The sequence below is a fragment of the Nannospalax galili genome, unplaced genomic scaffold (genome assembly GCF_000622305.1).
Source record: "Nannospalax galili isolate Female #2095 unplaced genomic scaffold, S.galili_v1.0 scaffold369, whole genome shotgun sequence".
In the NCBI taxonomy this organism is placed as follows: domain Eukaryota; kingdom Metazoa; phylum Chordata; class Mammalia; order Rodentia; family Spalacidae; genus Nannospalax; species Nannospalax galili.
In genome coordinates, this window is record NW_008360318.1 from 1,591,289 (window position 1) to 1,612,663 (window position 21,375).

General features: G+C 41.4%; 1 protein-coding gene across 1 annotated transcript in view; it reads right to left on the reverse strand.

The window, feature by feature from the left end:
* The window catches only part of Nek11 (NIMA related kinase 11), a 331,808-nt gene that overhangs the window by 212,578 nt on the left and 97,855 nt on the right, over positions 1-21,375 (reverse strand). Inside the window, 2 exon segments of the mRNA XM_029559675.1 lie at positions 12,869-12,995; positions 13,645-13,709. Coding sequence (XP_029415535.1) covers positions 12,869-12,995; positions 13,645-13,709 — 192 coding nt within the window.

A 21,375-nucleotide genomic window follows, 5' to 3' on the forward strand; every position in this document is an offset into this window, starting at 1 on the left:
TTCAGTCCATGAAATATGCGCGGGTATGAAGACTATCCCGTCTGGGTGAAAGCTTTTACAGGGGTGCAACGCTCAGCTCAGCCCTTGCTCTTTCTCTCTAGATGAAGAGCTACAGGCAATGGATGCTTATGGAGGGAGAATCAGTTTTCTCTAGGGACTAGCCCCTTGATAGGTTGTCTAACCCTAAGTGGTCAGTCCTGACACATGTACACATAAGAACCACGAAATGTACCCAATGCATTATGTGTGTGTGTGTGTGTGTGTGTGAGAGAGAGAGAGAGAGAGAGAAAGAAATTGTATGTAACAATAATCAAAGAAGAGGACAAGAAATTGAAAGGGAAGGATACTTGGAGGGGTGGAAATAATGCAAATTCAATACCCACATATGAAATTCTCGAAAAGTGAAAAAAGTTTGAAAGAAAAAACTTTTCCAAAAAACAGGCATGGAGGTACACACATGCAATCTAAGTGCCAGGGAGGCTGAGACAGGAGGACCCCTGTGCTCACTGGCCTGCTATCCTAGTCTACTTGGTGAGTTCCAGGCCAATGTGAGATTCTTTCTCAAAAAGCAAGGTGAACAGCACCTGAGGAACAATGTTAAACGTTGTTTTCTGTCCAACACACACACACACACACACACACACAGAGGGACCCCACCACCACCACATGTAGACACACAGAGATAATTAATTTATGTTTATAACCTGCTCTGGAGGTCATTACAAACATACATTTGAAGCCCTTTGTGAGTCAGAAGACCTTAAGTCCAAAGGGTCCTTCAGCCACCACTTTATTTTCCTACACAGTTTTTTATGTCTTTTGCCAGTAGGCATTCTCTACCCTTGGTTATTGACACTGGGTCCTTCTCCCTGAAACACAGTTTGCCAAGCTCTTTATCCTCCACCATCTTGAGCAGGGATTACCTGCCTACAACCTGCCCCAGCAGGTTGTATTGTACTGCAACCTCATGCAGAAAATTTTTAATATGCCTGGCAATCTTTGAGATTAGTAACTAGAACTCAAATACTTGCAAATAAAATTCAAGAACATGTCAAAACTATCATTCACCATGATCAAGTTGGCTCCATTCCAGAGATGTGGGAATAGTTTAGCATCAGTAAATCAGGAAATGTAATGCATCACATAGTCTCAAGGACAGGAACCACATGGTCATCTCAATAGAGGCAGAAAAAGCTTTTGACGAAATGTCTTGATATTTTTTTTTTCTATAAAAACCACCATAGGAAGAAGAAAGACTAAAGCTAAAGGCATTAGATAGTTTGGTAAACTAGCTCTTGGAGAGGATAGAGAACCCTGATTTGTAGTAGTTGCTGATTTCCACAGTATAAATATGATGTCTGATTTCAAGTAACTATTATGGGTATGAACACAGAGGTGGCAAGAGATGTGGCTAACTGGGTCTTGTGAGCTAGTTTGAGCCAGCCCAAGAATCCCACCGAATTATGTGAGTAATGGAGAGATGACTATGGAGTCAGCTGAGAATTCAGAGCCTGGCTGAGGTGGGTGGGGGTCAGGAGAGAGTAAAGGAAGGGCTCTGTGGCACATGGGAAAGTTCTTGATTCCAAAAATTTTAAACCAAGGTCCATGTTCTGATATGTCAAATGGATTCTACCAACAAACAGAATACGAGACAGTTGTCCTGGCACAACTGATTCTCTTAAACCAGATTTGTAATTTTGCTGTGAAGAAAACCGTAACACGGCTGGTTTCCTATAACAGAGAACAAGGCTAGGGGCTGCTTGCTGACCTCCTGAAAGGGCCTTGTTTCCGTTTCCACTGCTGCCTAACAAACTACTCCAAAATTCAGTGCCTTGAGATGACATAATTCTGTTTTTGTTAATATTTTATTATTTTTACTTTACGTGTATGAATGTATTGCCTGCATCTATGTGAGTGCACCCATGCCTTGCGATGCTGCGGAGGTCAGGAGGCAGCTTCGGATTCCCCTGGAACTGGAGCTAAGGATGGTTCATAGCCACCAGGTAGGTGCTGGGAATCGAACCTGGGTCCTCTTCAAGAACAGTCAGAGCTCTTAACTGCTGAGTCATCTCCCCAGGCCCGATGACATAATTCTTATGATGAATGTATTTGTTTAGAGACTGACAGGAAAGCTCTGCACCACCTCTCCTGGGTAGGCTCTTCATCCCAAGATGGCTCACTATGTGGCTGGCTAACTAATACCAGCTCTAAGCTGGGAGATCAGCCAAAGGCCTTGTTTCTCTCCACGTTGCTCCTCACCAGGCGGATAATGTGCTTCTCGGGCTTTCTCACAGGGGCAGCTGGGTTCCAGGAGCAAGAATCTCAGGAAAACCATGCAAAAGTTCTGTCACCTTTAATGATCTGTACTCGAAAGCCTCAGCATCAATTTTGCCATAATCACAAGTTTGAATGGAGGCTGAAGGCACACAGACTTACCTCTCAATAAGAGCAGCATCAATATCACATTATCAAAAGAATGTGTGAAAGTCAGGTGTGGTGGCATACGGCTTTGTGCCTTTAATCCCAGTACTCAAGAGGGCAGAGACGGGTAGTTCTCTGTGAGTTCAAGGCCAGCCTGGTCTCCATAGCAAGTTACAGGCCAACTGGGGCTACAGGAGAGACCCTGCCTCAAAAAAACAAAACCAAAAAACAAACAAACAAAAAAAGAGCATGTGAAAAGTGGTAGATGGTAATGACCATCTGGAAAATAGAATCTGTCACACACTGCTAGGGATGATGGGAATTTTTTTTCTGGCTTCCAAAGAAGCTTCTCTTTGCTTAGGAACCCAGGTGCTTTACAGGCTACGATAGCCATACTGTCCCTGAGCCTTAGGTGCTCCTTGTTATAAAATGCCTAGTCCTGGTCTATTAGGAGGACCTCTTCCCAATTTGACTTGCTGTGAGATGACTGATTTTCAACTAGGGATTCTAGTTCTTAAGATGGAGCATTACATAAAGCAGTGTGGTAACTGAGCTTGGAATTATTTCAACAGAGGATAGTTTAGCAGAGAAAGGTAACCCTCCTAAAACCAGTGTTCACTCCATGGTAACTGCATGCACTCTCTAAGGAACAATATCAGAGGCTTTATGCTGCAGGGGAAAGGCCCAGGAAAGTCACTAAACAAGTCAGCGAACAGTAAGTCTAAGAGAAAAGGATGGTGTCCAGAGCTGTTACAACATGTTATCAAAAATATCTAGTTTTCAACAACAGTGAGACATATAAAGAAACACTAGGAAGAAACAGGCAATATGAACTACCTCAGAGGAGGGTCCAGCTATTCGTATTAACAAAGACTGCAACGTAGCCATTACAAATATGTTCAAAGCACACAAGAAAGAAAAGATGTCTCAAGAAGTTCAATTTGGGGCTGGGGAAATGGCTCAGATGACAAAGTGCTTGGCACACACACACATGAGAATCTAAATTCGGATCCTGGCACCCAGGTAAAAGCCGGGCATGGTGGCAACACCCTTGTCACCCAAGCCCTGGGAAAGACAGGAGGAACTCTGGAGTTCACTGGCCAAATTGATGAGTACCAGGTTCAGTGAGACATCTTATCTTGAAAAAAAGGGTGGAAAGCAATTGAGAAAGACTCCTGACATCAGTCTCTGACCTCCACACACATGCATATACATGTGTACACATACCCACATGCACACACCATGTAACACACACACCAAAAAGGAACCAAATTTGATGAAAATGCAAGCAAATGGTGACTACTGACAAAGAGAAACTACATTAAAAAGCACCAAGTACTCTGCCTGTTGACCTGTGATGACTGCTGGGAGAGAAGTGTCAGTTTTATTTAAGGATGTGCTGATTGGTAGGCTGACCAGACCCCAAGGGATGGCCCCATGCCCAAGCACATTTGGGGAACACAAATCAGACTTGATAGGCCTTAAAAAGAAAAAGAATAATAGAGTGTGTGAAGTGGAGTTGGGGGGTAGTAAGGCGGGAGATGTGGAAGGGTCTGAATATGATCAAAATACATTGTATGAGGGCTGGAGAGATGACTCAGTGGTTAAGAGCACTGACTGCTCCTGAAGAGGACCCAGGTCCAATTCCCAGCACCCACATGGCTGCTACAAACCGTCATTAACTCCAGTTCCAGGGAAATCTGAAGCCTTCTTCTGACCTCCACAGCACTCTATGACACAGGTGCACTCACATACACGCAGGTAATACACTCATACACATAAAAAGATAAAAATAATAAATAAAATATTTTTAAAAATACACTGTATGGAATTCTTGTTGGGCATGGTGGTGCACACCCTTAATCCCAGAACAGGCAGAGGCAGGTGGACCTCTGTGAGTTCAAGGCCAGCCTGGTCTACATAGTGAACTCCAGGCCAACTGAGGCCACAAGGAGACCTGGTCTCAAAAAGACCAAAAAAAAAAAAAAAAAAAGAAAAAAAATGCATTGCATAGAATTCTCAAAGAATCAATGAAATTCTTAAGGATTCAATAAAATTATATCATTTAATTTTTATTGAGTTTTTGTAATTTCATACAACAGTTCTTAATCAGATTTAGATCCTCTCACCCATCCATGTCCCGATCCCCCCACTTGACCTCATGTATTCCACCATACACATTAAGTCCCACCCATCAAGTATTTGTACCCAGATGGGCTAAATAAAAATATTTTTTTAAGCACCAAATGGGGGTTATGGATTTAGCTCAGTGGTAGAGTGCTTGCCTAGCAAGTGCAAGGCCCTGGGTTCAGTTCTCAGCTCCGGGAGGTAGGGGGAAGCACCAAATGTAGGCTGGGCATGGTGACACATGCCTTTACTCCCAGCACTTGGGAGGCAAAGACAGGCAGATCTACATAGCTAGTTTTAGGTCAACCAGAGCTATACAGCGAGACCCTGTCCCTCAAAACAAATGAACAAACCAAAGATCCAGGCATGGTGGTATATACTTTTAATCTCAGCACTCAGGAGGCAGAGACAGGCAGATCTCTGTGATATAGAGACTAGCCTGGTCTACATAGCAAGTTCCAGGCCATGAGAACCCCCACCAAAAATAAAAAAAAAAAAAAAAAAAAAAAAAAAAAAAAAAAAAAAAAAGAGCAAATACAAATCTTAGAGATGGAAAATATCATGGAAATTAAAAAGTCACTAGAGGGAATCATGAGTAAATTTCAATTGATAAGAGAAAGCAAAGTAAAAATTATGCGACCTAAAGAACAAACTGAGAAGTCATTAGAGAAAAATGAACAGAGACTCTGAAAAATGTGAGCATCATCAAGCTCAGCAGCATGAAATAAGACAGCAGGCAGGAAAGAAAGAAAGCAAAGCATTCTAGGAGTTATGGGTGAAAACTCACTGAACTTGATGAAATACAGCCATTATAGATCCCCAAAGCTCAACTACAAATGAAAATTCACTCCAAGATATGTCATAGTAAAAATGTGAAAATACAAGAGCTAGAGATTTAGCTCAGTGGTAGAGCACTTGCCTGCCATGCATAAGGCCTTGAGTTCAATCCCCAAGCAGGACAGGGAGACCCTGTCTCAAAAAAACAAAATAAAACAACAAAAAGAGCAGTAAGACGATAGGTAAAGCCTTAGTGGAATGAACTGTATCCAAACACAGAACGCTAATCAAATATTCAAGTGATATGTAGTTATATCTTTGTTGATGTAGAACAACATTCCTTTTTGTTAAATCAAAAGTTAGGATATTGGGATGGAGGAGACAGCTATATTTGGTAAAGTGCATGGGGCGACACTGACATTGCACAGTATGAGGCGACACTGGCATCACTGCAGCGTGAGAGCAAGAGGTGACACTAGCACTGCGCAGTGTGAGGTGACACTGGCACTGCGCAGCATGAGGTGACACCAGCACTGCACAGCGTGAGGTGACATTGGCGTTGTCTGCAGACGCTGTACCAATCATTTCATTCTAACCACTGCAAAAGTACAAGAGTGCTCCGTCTACTGTACTTGACCATAAGGTTTCTGCCTTGGCTTCTGTTGGCTGAAAAGTCGTCACACCAGTGTCTGCTCCCTGGAAGGCATACCCAGCCCAAGATCTTGCTTTCAGACCTGTTTAAGAACTTCTCAGGCCAAGGGCAGCTGAGAGAAATGGGCTCCTTTGTCCTAGAGCTTCCTGCACCAACAGCTCAAAAAACTAGGGGCTGTCAGCTACTAGCAGGTGCCATTTTAGGTATAGATAGAACAGCTGCTAATTTAGCTTGTATTTCTGCCTGTCTTATATCCTTCACAAGAAAATAAGCTGTTCCCTCCTACTTGCCTTTCCCTGTGGGCCCTGCAAATGTTCTCCAGTGAGGACACTGCCTCAGACCAGGCAGGCCAGAAAGCTGCTTGTCCCTCTCTGCTTTGTTCTACCTATAGCTAAGCCTTGCCTGTTTGAGAACACTAAAGCCTGAGTCCATTATTAGGCATGGCCTGGACTCCACTAATGTATTAGTTGGTTTCTGTTGCTGTGATAAGACAACATGACTAAGGCAACTTAGAAAAGAGATAGTTTATTTGGTTTATGATTCCAGAGGGATTAGAGTCCATAACGGCAGGGGAGGCATGGAGGCAGAGGTGGCTGGAGCAGAAAGCTGAGTGACCACATCTTCAAACAGGCAAAGGAAGCAGAGAGAGACTGTAAATCTGGTAAGGCTTAAGAACTCTCAAAGCTGGCATCCAGTGGCCACACCTCCTAAAACCTTCCAAAACAGTACCACTAACTAGGAACAAAATGTCTAAATACTTGAAGCCTATGGGGGAGGGACATTCTCATTCAAACCACCACATTCCATTTCCTGGCCCCCATAGGTTCATGACCATATAAAATGCAAAATGCATTTAGTCCACCTTCAAAAATCCCTATAGTCTTTACTAGTCTCAGTGCTATTCAAAAGTCCAAAGACTCTTCTGAAACTCAAGGCACTCTCCTAACTGTATGCCCCTTCAAAATCAAAAGACAAATTACATACTTGCAACATACAATGGAACCCAATGCACATTCTCATTCCAAAAGGGAGGTATGGGAGCATACTGAGTAAATACCGGACCAAAACAAGACCAAAAACTATTAGGGGAAACACCAAATCCAGTAGCTCCATGTTTAACTACTAGGACTTTACTTCTAAAGGGCTTAGATGGCTCAGCCCCTCCAGCTTTGCTGTGTACAACCTCTCTCTCTCTCTCTCTCTCTCTCTCTCTCTCTCTCAGCACTCCCTGTATGCAGCTCTACTTAGCAGATGTCTCACAGCTCTAGCATCTCCAAAGTCTTGGCATCTCCACTGGCAACCCGGCCTCATCTTCACAGCTTCAGGGCCTCTTGACCTGTCAGGGCCTTCTTTGTCTTTGTGCAGGGATGCTCCTGCTGTATGCTGTCTGGTCTCTGTGGCTCTCTGGAACCACAGAGGAAAAAACAATGACCCCTTCAGTCTTGCATCTTTTATGCCTATAAAGCCAGCACCTAGTAAATGACACTACCAAGTCTGGCTGCGGGCCTAGGGGACCCTGGCCTGCTTCATCCACATTAGCAGCTTTTTTATGCTATGGTTTTCTAGGAGCAGAAAACCCCTCTAGCATTTTCCTTTCACAAGTTGTGGGCTTAGTTGAGTATGGTCTTACCCTGAAGTTACTCTCCATTGTTTAAGTGCAAACCTGTAGCATCTCCTTAATGGTACTAATCTAATCCAAGAGAGCCTCTCCTTCAGCCCACACCTTGGCTCCATCATTAATCTTCCTAGTGCTCGCTTTTTTTCAATCCAAACTGTACGTTCTTCAGTTATTTTTGTCCCACTTGTTCTTTTTCACTGTAGATCTGCATAACAGTCACCATTAATAGTCACACACCATTTCTATGTTACACTGTCTTGGAATTTCCTCTGCCAAAGAAATTAGTTCCATTACTTTTCAACTTGGCCTCAGGCAAGCTCTTAGGCTGTGTCCAGATGCTTTCCCAAATGCTTTCCCAAAATATCCCAATTGCTACTTAAGTCCTTATCTGGAACTACTTTGCTCTCAGCATTACTTCCTTCCAGGCTCCTCCTATAGCAGCCTGTTAAGCTCTGCTTTACAGCATTCAATAGTTTTTCTAGTTCAAATTTCCAAAGTCTTCCATATTTCTCCCAAAACCTACATGGTCAGATTTTTCACTGCAACAGCCTACTCCTGGTAACAACTTCTGCATTCATTATATTTCTGTTGCTGTGATAGAATACTATGACCAAGGCAACTTACAGAAGGAAGAGTTTATTTAGTTTACGATTCCAGAGGGATTAGAGTCCATAATGGAAGAGGGGCATGGTGGCCAGAGGCAGAGGTGACCAGAGCAGAAAGACAAGTGACCACATCTTTAAGCAGGGACAGGAAGCAGAGAGCAACTGGCATCTGGCAAGGCTTAAGGACTCTCAAAGCCTGCCTCCAGGGATGTTCTTCTTCCAGCAAAGCCACATCCCCTAAAACCTCCCCAGTGTCACCAACTGGGGACAAAATGCACCACAACTAGCGTCCCCAACCCAGTCTAACTTGGAACCCTGAGAAAAGGCCTAAGAGCTTTCTAACTCACTCTGATGCTCTTGTGATTCCCACCACCAATACCTCCATTTAAATCATCCAATAAATATAAGACCCCAGATCAAAGGGGTTTAGTTGACTCCTAATAAGAGAAATAAGACCAGCAATAAGACATTACTTATTTCTGTTTAATTGCAGTACCATCATTCCAAAACCAACGTCCTTTGTTTCTCCTATGAAAAATACATCCTAACTATTCATAGTTTAAATCAGTTTAAAAAAAATCAGTGGAGGGGGGCTAAAGAGATGGCTCAGCGTTAAGAACACTGGTTGTTCTTACAGAAGACCTGGGTTCGAATCTCAGCACCCACATGGCAGCTAACAACTGTCCATAACTCCAGTCCCAGGGGATCTGACAGCCTCTTCTGATCTCCGTGGGCAATGCACGACATGGGTGCATTTACCTACATGCAGGAAATACATGCATACACATAAAATAAAAATAATAATATTTTTTAAATCTGATCTCCGTGGGCAATGCACGACATGGGTGCACTTACCTACATGCAAGCAATACATGCATACACATAATAAAAATAATAAAATTTTTTTTAAAATCTGGAGGAATCCAACTAATTTATATTTCCTCTATTGAGAAAGCATTATTTATCAATTGTTTGTACAATTTAGCTGTATTCAAAACAGTATCCTCAGTGAACCTAATTATTCTAACTTTCCAAATAACTATTTATCAACTTTGGAACCTAATTATTGCCTTTTGAGAGAGACTTCCTGTACTTCAATGCTATTAACAATAGAGGCCAATAGGCCTAACAGATTGCAGAAGGAAGATAAGGTTACATATGGGCAAACACTAACAGGGGTTCTTTTTAAGCATTATAGATATAGTATGCACACTATTTGTGCTAAAGGAAAACAACTGTAAATTATTCATATGTGTTTCCAGCCCCAAGAAGATATTCCACAATGAAGAGATGCTGCCCACTAAGATGCAGAGACAGGCTCTCATCCTCCTTTAGTCTCTTTTGGGGGGGGCAATTTTAATTAATATGATCATTTATTTATATGACAATCTTTTCCATATAAACAATATAAAAACATAAGCACTGTAAACAATATACATACATATAGTTCTATATAATGTTTTCAGAACACCAAAGATTTTGTAGCACTTGTCGGTTTTAGGTTATTCTACTGTTTAGGTCACATTTTAATAACATTAGCAATCTTTACTCTGAAATTTTTACTTTAAAATTTTTTCTATTGAATTTTTGTGTTATCTCATATACAATATCTTAATCTCTTTATACCTCCTTTGCCATTGGCACCCTCCCATATCCTCCCCACTGGATTTCATGCGTTCTGTCTTTTATGCTAAGGCCTATCAAGTCAAGTTAGCATCCCCTGATGTCCTTCAGTGTATATTCATCCATTGGGGTAAAGGTAGTCTATCTAGAGTCACTCCCTTAAAGATTAGTTCTTCCTCAAATTTTTACTTTTAGTCATGATTGTTTTAAAATTGTATTTATTATTTTTTATTTTATGTGTATTAAGTGTATTGCCTGCATGTATGTGAGTGCACTCCTGTCATGCAATGCCATGGAGGTCAGAAGAGGGCTTCTCCCTGGAACTGGAGTTAAGGATGGTTCGTGGCCACCATATGGGTGCTGGGAATCAAACCTGGGTCCTCTGCAAGAGCAGTCAGTGCTCTTAACTGCTGAGCCATCTCTCCAGCCCCATAAAGTCATGATTTTTTAATGAAAAATAGAAGACCTTAAATCTTAAAGCCTAAACTGATAATTGATAAGACTTTAAGGAAGCTGAGCAAAACCATTTTTTTTATAGTTGAGAAAAATGATAGTTTATTCATTCATTAGTTGTAGAGCCCATACTGAGACCTGAAACTTGTTAATCTTGAGCACACAAATCAATATAGATTGGATTCCTGACTCCAGGAGTCTTATGATGCTTTCAGATACCAGAACATATTGGATGAACCAAAATATGGTGATGTCAGAGGCTCAGAGCTTCCATAGTTTAATATTGTTGACAATGAGGAGGGAGCTCAGGTAAGAACATCAGGACTACCCTTCAGTCTCATTTTTCTAAGAGTGTCTCTTTAAGATTACTTGTCACACTTTTATATCTGCCACTATAATTAATCGTTCTCTGCTGTTCTTGCTACTCTAGGTTTGGCAGTTGGAATTTCATTACTAGATAAGCCTGTTTTGATTTAGATACAAGCAAGGTAATTACTAAATTCATAATAAAGAGGTTATTCATGGTCAAGGTGATGATGCACCCTTGCCTTGTACGTGCTGAGCAATTCATGATCACTGTAGAAGAGCTGATACAAACCTTGGACAGATACTCAAATCCTTCTGGATTTTGATATTTAGGAGCTTTTTGGTTTGTATTTTGTATGTGTCAATATTTTTGGAAGCACAACACACTTCAGGAATACTGTCTGATAGTCCTATAATTTCCATGTAACATTAGGAACAATTTGTAAGGAAGGAAGCAGCAAGACACAAATGAAACAAAGCTTGGCTATGTTTCCTTCTGAGGGTTTTGTTGCCTCAGTTTCCTAGAGTCACCCATCTGATGTGACGAGTGGGTACAGACACCTTTTCTAAAGGAATCTGGCATATTGCTACATGCCATTCCCCAAACTTAAACAGTAGGCTTCCTAGATTAATCTACTCTCAGTCAAATGGCATGGTGCAATAACTTCTAAAACAGCATATGGTAAATCATGGAGACATTATGGATTTGAATCTATTTTAAAATCTACACTAATAATGTTTACAATTAAGTGTAAAGAAAGAGGGAATCTGGTAACTAAAATTCATTCCAAACTCCACCACTGATGTCTTCAAGCTGGACAAAGGAACCCCCAAATGAGCACGATTTCTCACAAAAACAAGAGGCAAGCATTATTGCTTTTATGCCCTAGGGGATTATCGCACAGTGCTGGGCAAGAGGTCAATGCTCAGTAAAACAATTTAAAGAAAGCTGTTCCTGCTAACATTCCTCTGTAGTTTTTTTCTATATTTAGTTTGGGTTTTCTTTTTTAGTTTGGCAGGAGGAGTTACCATGGGAAAGAATTAAGGAAATTATAGGTGAATTCGAAAGGACCTCTATCTAGGACAGAAATTAACTAGTTCAATGAAGAATCTAGAAATGAATAATCATAAGAATGAACTAGAGGGACAAGACAGCCTCCCTCCCCTCAGGAAGCACAAAAATAAGAACAGAAATAACCACCTTAGAAGAACCCTCAGCCACATCCCCTGCACTGGCTCACGTTTCCCGAACAAGACAAAATGTCATTTTCTACTCCATCATCTTTAGAAGAATAAAGTGGGCATATCTCTCACATTGCTCATCTTTGAAAACTAACACTGATTTGCATACAATAATTATTTACTTAATTAACAGGCTCTCAACTAGATTGTCCTTTCAATCCTTAACACACTGAAAATTATATGAGTTCCTTTCAAAGGAAAGAAATATTCCCAGAATAGAATCTACTACTTACAGCAGGACATACTGAGGCAATTTCCCACCTGGCTTCTACAGTGAGAGCTAAACTGATTCAAGGGGCTGGAGAGATGGCTCAGTGGTTAAGAGCACTGGCTGTGCTTGCAGAGGACCCAGGTTCAGTTCCCAGTATCCACATGATAGCTAACAATAGTCCTAAATTCTAGTTCCAGGGGATCTAGAGTCCTCTTCTGACCTCCACAGGCATTGTGTGCACTTACATACATGCAGGCAATACACTCATACACGTAAAAAATAAACAAATATTTTAAACTAGTCGAAGAGCTACAAAACGTGAAATACCACAGATTGTATCTATCACTGAAAACCCAGGAAATTGTAAATGTAGGTTATCCATAAAGCCAGTATCTTAAGTAAAATTCTTAAAAGTAACAAAAAAGGGAAGTTACAGAAAAGCAGCATATTCCCCCACAGACCTGGAAGTTGGCCTTAAAAAAAAAAGCACAGTATTTAGGGTTACAAATGCTTTATTTAATAGGCTAGCTGAGGCACATCAAAATTTAATGCCTCTGCTACATTAAGAACTTTCCCCTGTGGTTCAGGAACTACAAAATCCAAACCAACTGATTCATTTATGAATAAAGAGAATTTCTGAAATGAATTTAATGGAATATAACAAGTTCTAAATCCAACACCCTCTTTTTTTCTTCCTTCTGTCCACAAAATGATTCAAATGTCAAAAGGGATAAAGTGAGCGGACGTAGGAAGCAGATGAACTTCAAAACAAAACACACAAAGCTCTGGGGCAGCAGGTAAAGAATCCCGGGGACTGGCTGCCAACCACTCACCAGATGTCAGACTTTGTGTCACAGCCTTGGTGCTTCAGAGCCTCAGGACTCATATAAAGCGGAGTTCCAGTTAAAGTTGTCGCCAGCTCACAGGATCCCATTAGAAGTCGAGAAACTCCAAAATCCCCTTGAAATTGCAATTTATTTGTGTAAATAATTTGAAGCAACAAAAACATCATTGGAAATTAACAAATGAAATAATTTAATTTGATTATCTTATGCAATATTTCATATCATTTTAAAAGAAAAGAAAATTGATGTTTTAAATTATATAATAGTGGTTAAGTAGCTTGAGTTTTATAAGAGAAAGACAACTTTGAACCAAGAGAGTGTATTCTATGACCTGAGATTATCTCTCCCTTCCCTAAGAACGCTCTATGTGATGCTCAATACAGTCCCAAAGAGTTAAACATTAATAAAGTCATTATATCAGCAATTATTGTTTGAGATAAAACAAGTGAAGCATCTATAGCAACTAACGAAGCCAGTGAAACGAGCCAACCTCTTGCAAAGCACTTAAAAAAGAGCAGAAACAAAAGCACCTTTAAATCAACCAACCATATAACCAATGTTTTATATCTCAGTCTATAGCAAGTAATCACAAACAAGTTAACTGGGTTTTGTCAGTCTCACCCAGCTAAGAACAAAACTTTGAGTAATTGAAAGAAACCTGGTGCTGGATTATTTTAACACTACCTTGTACTGTGTACTTTAACTTGATTAGATAACATCTGCCCATGGTTTTGGGATATGTATTTTTTTTCTTAAAATCTTACCAATTTTAAGTAGATTATTTTTCAGAAATATATTCTTTGATTTCAAGTCTCGATGGAGTATTCGCCTACAAAAAGAAAAAAATGATAGAAAACTTCATACAAAATATAAAAAAATTAAACCTAATTTGAAATAGTAAGATTATGTGTGAAGGGAATCATAAATAAATATGCACTTCCAAAGATGCATCTTTCTTTGTTTAAAAGCTGCAAAACCATAAGCATTTTCTAGATTCTCTGAGGAAATAAGAGTTTGAAAATGTGATGGTTTGAATGAGAAACCACACATTTGAACACTGTCCCTAGTTGGTAGCACTGTTTGGGAAGGTTTAGCGGGTGTGGCCTTACTGGAGGAAGTATGTCACCCACGGGGGGTGGGGGGCACGAGGACAACAACACTTCCAGTCTGCTCTCTCTGCTTGGGTTTGCTGTAGAAGATGTGAGCTCCCAGCTTTTGGCTCCTGCCGCCATGCCTGCCTTTTGCTGCCATGCCTCCCTACCATGAGGGCCTCTCCCTCTGAAACTGCAGGCCAAAATAAATCTTTCTTCAAGTTGTCTTTGGTCATTGTTTTTAATTACATCAACATAAAAGGAACTAATACAGTAAACGATGGTTTTAAAGAGAGGGGAACATGTAGGGTTTTTTAAAACTATTTCAATAGGTCATATTACATTGTAAGGTTTTGTTTGCTTTGTCTTGCTTTGTTTTCTATTTGTTTGCTTGCTTGGGTAGGAGTGAGAGAAGGTCTCATAGCTCAGGTTGGTCTGGAACTTTCTATGTAGTCCAGGCTATACACTGTTTTGTAGCATGGTTTGCATGGTATTACATCCAATAACCATACCCTCAAGTGACAGGCAAATTATCATAAAGCTTTATAATCTGATATCAAAATGTTTCTATTTTAAATATTTATAAAAATAATACTGAAAATGATGTTTGATAGACTTACTGAGTTTTGCTATAAGACAGCAATATATACTATGTCAGTTAAGACTTTTATTTTTGAAGTTTAGAGAACCAGACAAGACGAAAACCTTTTCCTAAAGAGAAAGATCCTAAAACTGCTAAACAAAGTATACAAAGATCTTCCCAGATACACTCAGTGACCAAGCTCGTGAGAAAGCAGATCCCCCATGGATTATATGAAAAGAAACTGAAAATCAGAATGGGCAGCAGGTGCCAATGCCTCAGCTGACCTTCAGACTGTGTTGGTTTGGAAAAGTTACAGGCTATGTGTAATGGCCACACCAAAACAAAAGCAAGGACCCAAAGCCCATGTAACAGGAAAAGGTGGTACCAGTACACTTCCATAAAGTCAGAAACCCTCATAAGCTCCACATAGCCAGCGAAGGGATGGCCTAGGAAACATTCTCTTGTGAGTTTAAAAAAAAAAAAAAGGGCAAGGAAACCTATCGTTCAAGTGAAGGACAATACTCACCCCAATTCAGGATCTGTATATGCAAAAGCTGTATGGTCTCAAGACCCTGAGTCAACAGATTAAAAATTAATGTTCAGGTGCTAGTACCCTCTTTGGGTATCTGGCAGAAACAAATAGAAACTAAGAATCATCAGATAAATACACAATGATATTAGACCCCTGAGTATTTCAGGCAATCAAATAGGATTAGAACTATAAAATAATTTTAATTATTAAAATCATAAAGGAAATAATAGAAACCATGAAACAGAAAACACCATCTTTTAGATGGTGCTGCAGGACCCATGACAACTCAGGCAAGGGCCCAGAGTAGTGTGAGACATAAATGGGAGGCGGGCCAGTCCTAGTCTGGGAACTACTGGAGATTGATTACTGAAGGGTAAGGGAGAGTAGACCTTACTTAGAATCTCTAGATAGGCTGAATAGACTCTAGTGACGAATCTGCACCAAAAAAACACCTGGGTACAAATGCTTGACTGAATAGCATTTAACATGTATGGCAGAATACATGAGGTCTGGCGGGGCAGTAGGGGAAGCATGGATGGGGAAGGAGTATAAATTTGATTAAGAACTGTTGTATGAAATCTACAAAAGCTCCATAAATTTTTTTTAATGGGGGGGGCTGGAGAGATGGCTTAGCAGTTAAGAACACTGGCTGATCTTGCAGAAGACCGGGGTTTGAATCCCAGCACCCACATGGCAGCTAACAACCGTCTTTAACTCCAGTTCCAAGAGATCCAACAACCTCTTCTTTCATCCACGGTCATTGAACGACACGGTGCACTCACCTACATGCAGGCAATACATGCATACACAAAAAATAAAAATAATAAATAAAATAATAAATAAATTTAAAAGATGGTGCTGATTAAAGAAACTACCAAATAGAACTTCTAGGGGGGAAATGTGACTATTAAACTGGATTAAATTATATGTCTTGCTATTTACTCAGTGGAGTTAAATACTGGGATTCATACAAAACCCTTCATGTTTATACCAGCTTTGTTCACGATTGCTAAAAATTGGAAGCAAACAAAACATCCTTCAGTAAGTGAATGGTTAAATCAACTGGTACACCCAACAATGGAATGTTATTCAGTGTCAAAAAAGAAATGAGTTGTCAAGCCATGAAAGGACTTGGATGGGACCCTAAATACATACTTACTAAGTGAAAGAACCCATGCAGAGAAGTATGACTCCAACAATACACCACCCAGGAAAAGGCAAAATAATGTAGATGGTAAAATAGTATCAGTCACCGGAGGTTGGGGCAGGAAGAATGAACAGCTGGAGCCTGCAGGATTGTCTGATGGCCGCACATCACACACTTTTTCCCAACTCACAGACTGTACAACACCAAGAATGAGCCCAGAGTACCACCTGCTCCGGGATGTAAAAGCCGTAAAGAAACCAGGCTCAGGGTTTGAGTTTTGCATGAGGAAACACCACTCAAGTCTGCCAGCAAGAATAAACTCTTTCTGATGTTTCCAGGTGCACCTCTTGGTGCTTTCTCTGTGCGAGGCCGGTCTGGTGCCCGTTTCCCTTAACAGAATCACTTGAGGTGGGAGACTTGATGAGGGATTGTTTAGATTAGGTTGGGCTGCATGCATGCCTGTGAGGGATTTTCTTAATTCAGTTAATTGATGTGGGAAGACCCATCCTGAATGTGGGTGGCACCATTTCATGGGCTGGACCCTAGAGGAATGAAAAGAAGACTTGAGCTGAGCACTGGCATGCACATATTATTTGCTTTCTGCTCACAATTATGTTTGGGGTGTGGCCAGCTCCTTTAACTATTATAGATGATAATCTGGAATTATGAGCAGAACTAAACCCTTTCTGCCGGAAGTTGCTTTTGTCAGGGTATTTTGTACCAGCAACAGAAATGAAAATAAGGCAGGAGGAAAAAGGAAAAGAGGAAGAGAAAGCAGACAGTAGAAACCAGAAAGAGACCAAGCCTCCAGGAGCCTGAACTCTATCTTCAGCTCAGTCCCTGACTGGATCAAGGTGATCTGCCTTCTGTGTAACTTCCAAATGTAGAAAAGACAATATCATCCAATATATCCCAATATGACCAATAAATTGCATATATTATTTAGTATTTACTCAAAAACTACCAGGAATACCAGGTGATAAGACCAAATGACTAAAATCAAAGCAAATTAACAATAAAATTATTACCTCTAAATGAACCCATAAGTAATTAATGAATCAAAATAATTTTATTGTACAAAGAGTTAAAACAGTAGACAGCCAAATCCAGCCCTGCACTGAGTAATGATCTGGTAATCTCCCCCGACCCCTGCCCTGCCAACCCCCTTTCTCAGCCTCTAGACATTTTCCTGGAAACAATGAGACATAAGGAAGTCTGTTGGAAAATGCTCCATAGCTCTTTCCTCCAAGCTGAAACATTCCTTCCTACAGAGAACAGGGAGGCTCCTAAGACTCAAGAAGCCAATGAAACTTATAAGACAGGAAGCTCAGAAAGTTACAAGACTCAAAGGCCTTCCCTGAGGTTATACACATTACCGGGAAGACTCCTCAGTGGCGCTGCCTTCAAATTGGGCATGGAACTCCAGGGATGTAGCCTTTATGAATTGTCACCCATGCATTTTTGGTGATGAGTTGCCTCTGAGTCACACATGCTCTTGTAAATAACCCCAGGAAACTTACTGGGTCACTAGACTTTGGTCAGTTTTGTTGGTGCCGTATCTGAGGTAAATGGACATTTTGTTCATGTCTTTCTAAGGAAAGCCACACAACAGAAGCCTGTAGAACACTTCCTTATTCTTATACCAAAAGGTAGGGGTGAGATATGCCTCTTTCCTCTGTTTTGGACTTTGATTATTACCATATGAAAGGGTACTGCACGGTAGTAGTACAACCAAACTGACAACTGCAAGAACTCAAACCTGACTGCATTAGACTACAGAGGCAGAAAGACCTTAAACCCCAAGGACATTGCTGAATCACTTCAGGTAACCAACTCCTGAATCACCCTCCTGAAAAGCAAAATAATGAGTTTTCTTTATTGATCAAGCTGTTTTTGTACTTGCAATTAAAAGAATCTTCAGCTGATTCTCTTTCTGCTGCACCTATTGATTCTAGATCCAAGCAGACAGAGTGGGTCTCTGCTATCTGTAAGTACCCAGGGAGTCAGAGAATCTAAGGCTTTGGTTTCAGAGTAATGAAGTAGAGAACATTCCAGAAGATGGAATACTGTGATATCAGAGTAAATGAAACATGTCCAAGAAACTCGCATGGTAGCAACTAGACTGGTAGAGGATGAGTTGCAAATAGTATATTAGCCATCATGTATAAAGTTATTAAAAAAATAGGTGAATTAGCACTATATATTTTAAGACAAAGGCAAGTAATATGCTAGAAAACAGATTATAGGAAGCAACTGGCAGCTTCTGTGATAATGGAACAAGAAACTCTATGCAACAGGCCAGAGGTCAACTTATTCGAGTAGTTACAGTAAGCATAAATGGATTCTGAAAAATGTCTTGGCATATACTTGACGAGTATTTGTTTCTTTTCAAAGTATATAAAAATCAAATCCAAAAAAACACAAGATAACAAGCAGTTCTGATGGCTTATATAATTTTTTTTTCTAAAAAGCCCAATGTAACTGCATTAGTTACTTTTCTGTTGCGGTGATAAAACGCCATGACCAAGGAAATTTATAGAAGAGTTTATTTTGCTTATGGTTCCAGAGGGAGAAGAGTCCATCACAGCAGGGAGGCATGGCAGGAGGCTGTGGAAGCAGAGCTGAGCTCTCACATCTTAAAGCAGACACAGAGGCAGAAAGCAACAGACTGGAAGTGGGCATGGCTATGCACTCACTGTGGTGGTTTGAATGAGTGTCCCCACAGGCTCCACGTATTTGGACACTTGGTACCCAGTTCATGGTGCTATTTGGAGAGGTTATGGAACCTTTAGGAGGTGTGGCCATGCTGAAGGAAGCACATTACCAGGGGTGGGCTTTGAGAGTATATAGCCTTCCCACTTCCAGTCTGGCTTTCTCTGCTTCCTGTGCCTGTTTGAAGATGTGAGCACTCAGCTTTCCACTCCCATCATCTCTGTTGCCATGCCTCCTGCCCTGATGGACTCTTATGTCTCTGAAACCATAAGACAAATAAATTCTTCTTTCTATAAGTGGCCTTGGTCATGGTGTTTTATCACAGCAACAGAAAAATAATTAACAAACTCTCAAAGCCTGGCCCCAGTGACATGCTTTCTCCAGAAAGGCTGCATCTCCTAAAACCTCCCAAAACAGCACCACCAACTGGGGACAAAATATTCAAATACTTGTAACCTATGAGGGACACTTATTCGAACCACCATAGTACCTCTGATAGTTCTCTATATACGGTCTCATATGCCTCCCACCATAAGGGTGAGAAGGAAATAGCCTTCTTTTCTGGTTCTGGCACCCAAGTGGTAGTGCTAAGATTTGCCAACTGCTTGTGTTCTAATTTGTGCTTGGCTCCTATCTCTATCAGTTCATCAGGTCATTGTCCTCCAGCCTCCAGGGCTTTTCCTGGGGTGAAGAGCGGTCTACAGTAGCACAGCCCCAGTCAAAGGAAGGATTGTGGAGAAGGCACAACAAATTCTCTTTCATTTCCCATCAAAACCCTTCCCTCCAGGTCCATCCTTCATCTGGCAAGGTAGACTATAAACTCTCCTTGCCTGAGGTCCTGGCCCAACCAATGACACCTTGATACTTTTCAGCTCTGGCAGTTCTTGGTATGTTCTCTGCCATGAGACCCCCATCTTGAATTCTGAGGCACCTGCCTGACTTCTTCCATTTGTGACATGATGCTGAGCTTCAGTTGGAGTCGAGAGCTAGGGGATCGGTTCTTCTCCAACTTACGGGCTGTGGCCACCATCAGGAGTGCACCTAGACCCAGTGTGGGAATGCACTGAAAGTTAACTGATCACAGGACATCCTCAAGAAGGGAAAACCAGGAGAAAGCAGGTAGTGTTCAAGCAATACCACAGGCACCACAGCTTGTCTCAGCCCTTCATCTCTAACAATTGGACAGGACACCTCCATCTTCAGCCATATTTACTGGCATGGATTCCCAAGTAGGTTATGTTCCTGAGGAAATGAGTTTCTCATGTGGACGCCCTACCACGACATTTCAACAAGCTGTCTGGGAACTGTGGGGGTAGCTAGGTGGTTAGGAAACCACCTTGGCGAAACGTGCCAACCTGCTGTCTCTCTACTGAGAAAGACTAAAACCAACAAGATGCAGGACCACTGGGGCTGAGCTCACCATGACAGGGTATTCTGAGTTTTCCCTTCAAAAACAGAGGTTAATGAACTCCCCACCTCTTCAACAGGAAGGAATTTTTATGCAACATTCTCAAAGAGGAGCTGAGTGAACTGTGAATATTCTCAGGTTTTAACAGTCTCATTTATGTGTTTGGGCCATATGCTGTAAGTTTCAGTATTTCAAATATAAAAATAAACCAAATTAAAATACAGTACAGGAAAGCTCCAAAAGGGGAGCAAATTTTCCATTCTTCTATATCTACCTTCCTCATAGTGTTCTAAGTTTGTTCTGCTTTCTCTAGGAAGTCCACTGCAGTTATCCACAGGCACAACCAATGCATGATTTGTTACTAAGAACTGGCTCATGCAGTCATGGAGGCTGGGAAATCTTGTTATCTGCCTCTACAAGCTGGAGGTCCCGAAAAAACAGGCACGGGGGGGGGGGCGGTCATTCAGGCTGCATCTCAAGGCCTGAGCACCAGGGGAGCCAGTGTGTAAACCTCTGTCTAAGATCAGAAAGACAGGTGTACAGCTGGAGCACGGGAGCAGGAAAGGGGGTGTGCTGGATAGCTTTGGTGTCAACTTGACACACCTGGGTTGAGGGAGCCTCAATTGGGAGATTTTCTCTATTGGACTGGCCTGTGGCCATGTCTGAGGGGCTTCTTCTTGATGAGTGATGTGGGAGGGCCCAGCCCACTGTGGGTGGTGCCACCCCTGGGCAGGTGGGACTGTGTTGCATAAGAAAGCAGGCTGAGCAGGGGCCAGGGGAGCAAGCCAGTAAGCAGCGTTCCTCCATGGCCTGTGCTCCAGCTCCTGCCTCCAGGTTCCTGCCCTGAGTTCCTACCTTGGGCTCCCTGATGAACTGTGACCTGGGAGATGTAAGCTGAGTAAACCCTTTCCTCCCCAAGTTGGTATTGGTCAGAGTATTTTGTCACAGCAATGAAGAAACAAACCAGGACAGGGGGCAAATTCCTCCTTCTTTCAATAGGTTACACTATGCCCACTCACACT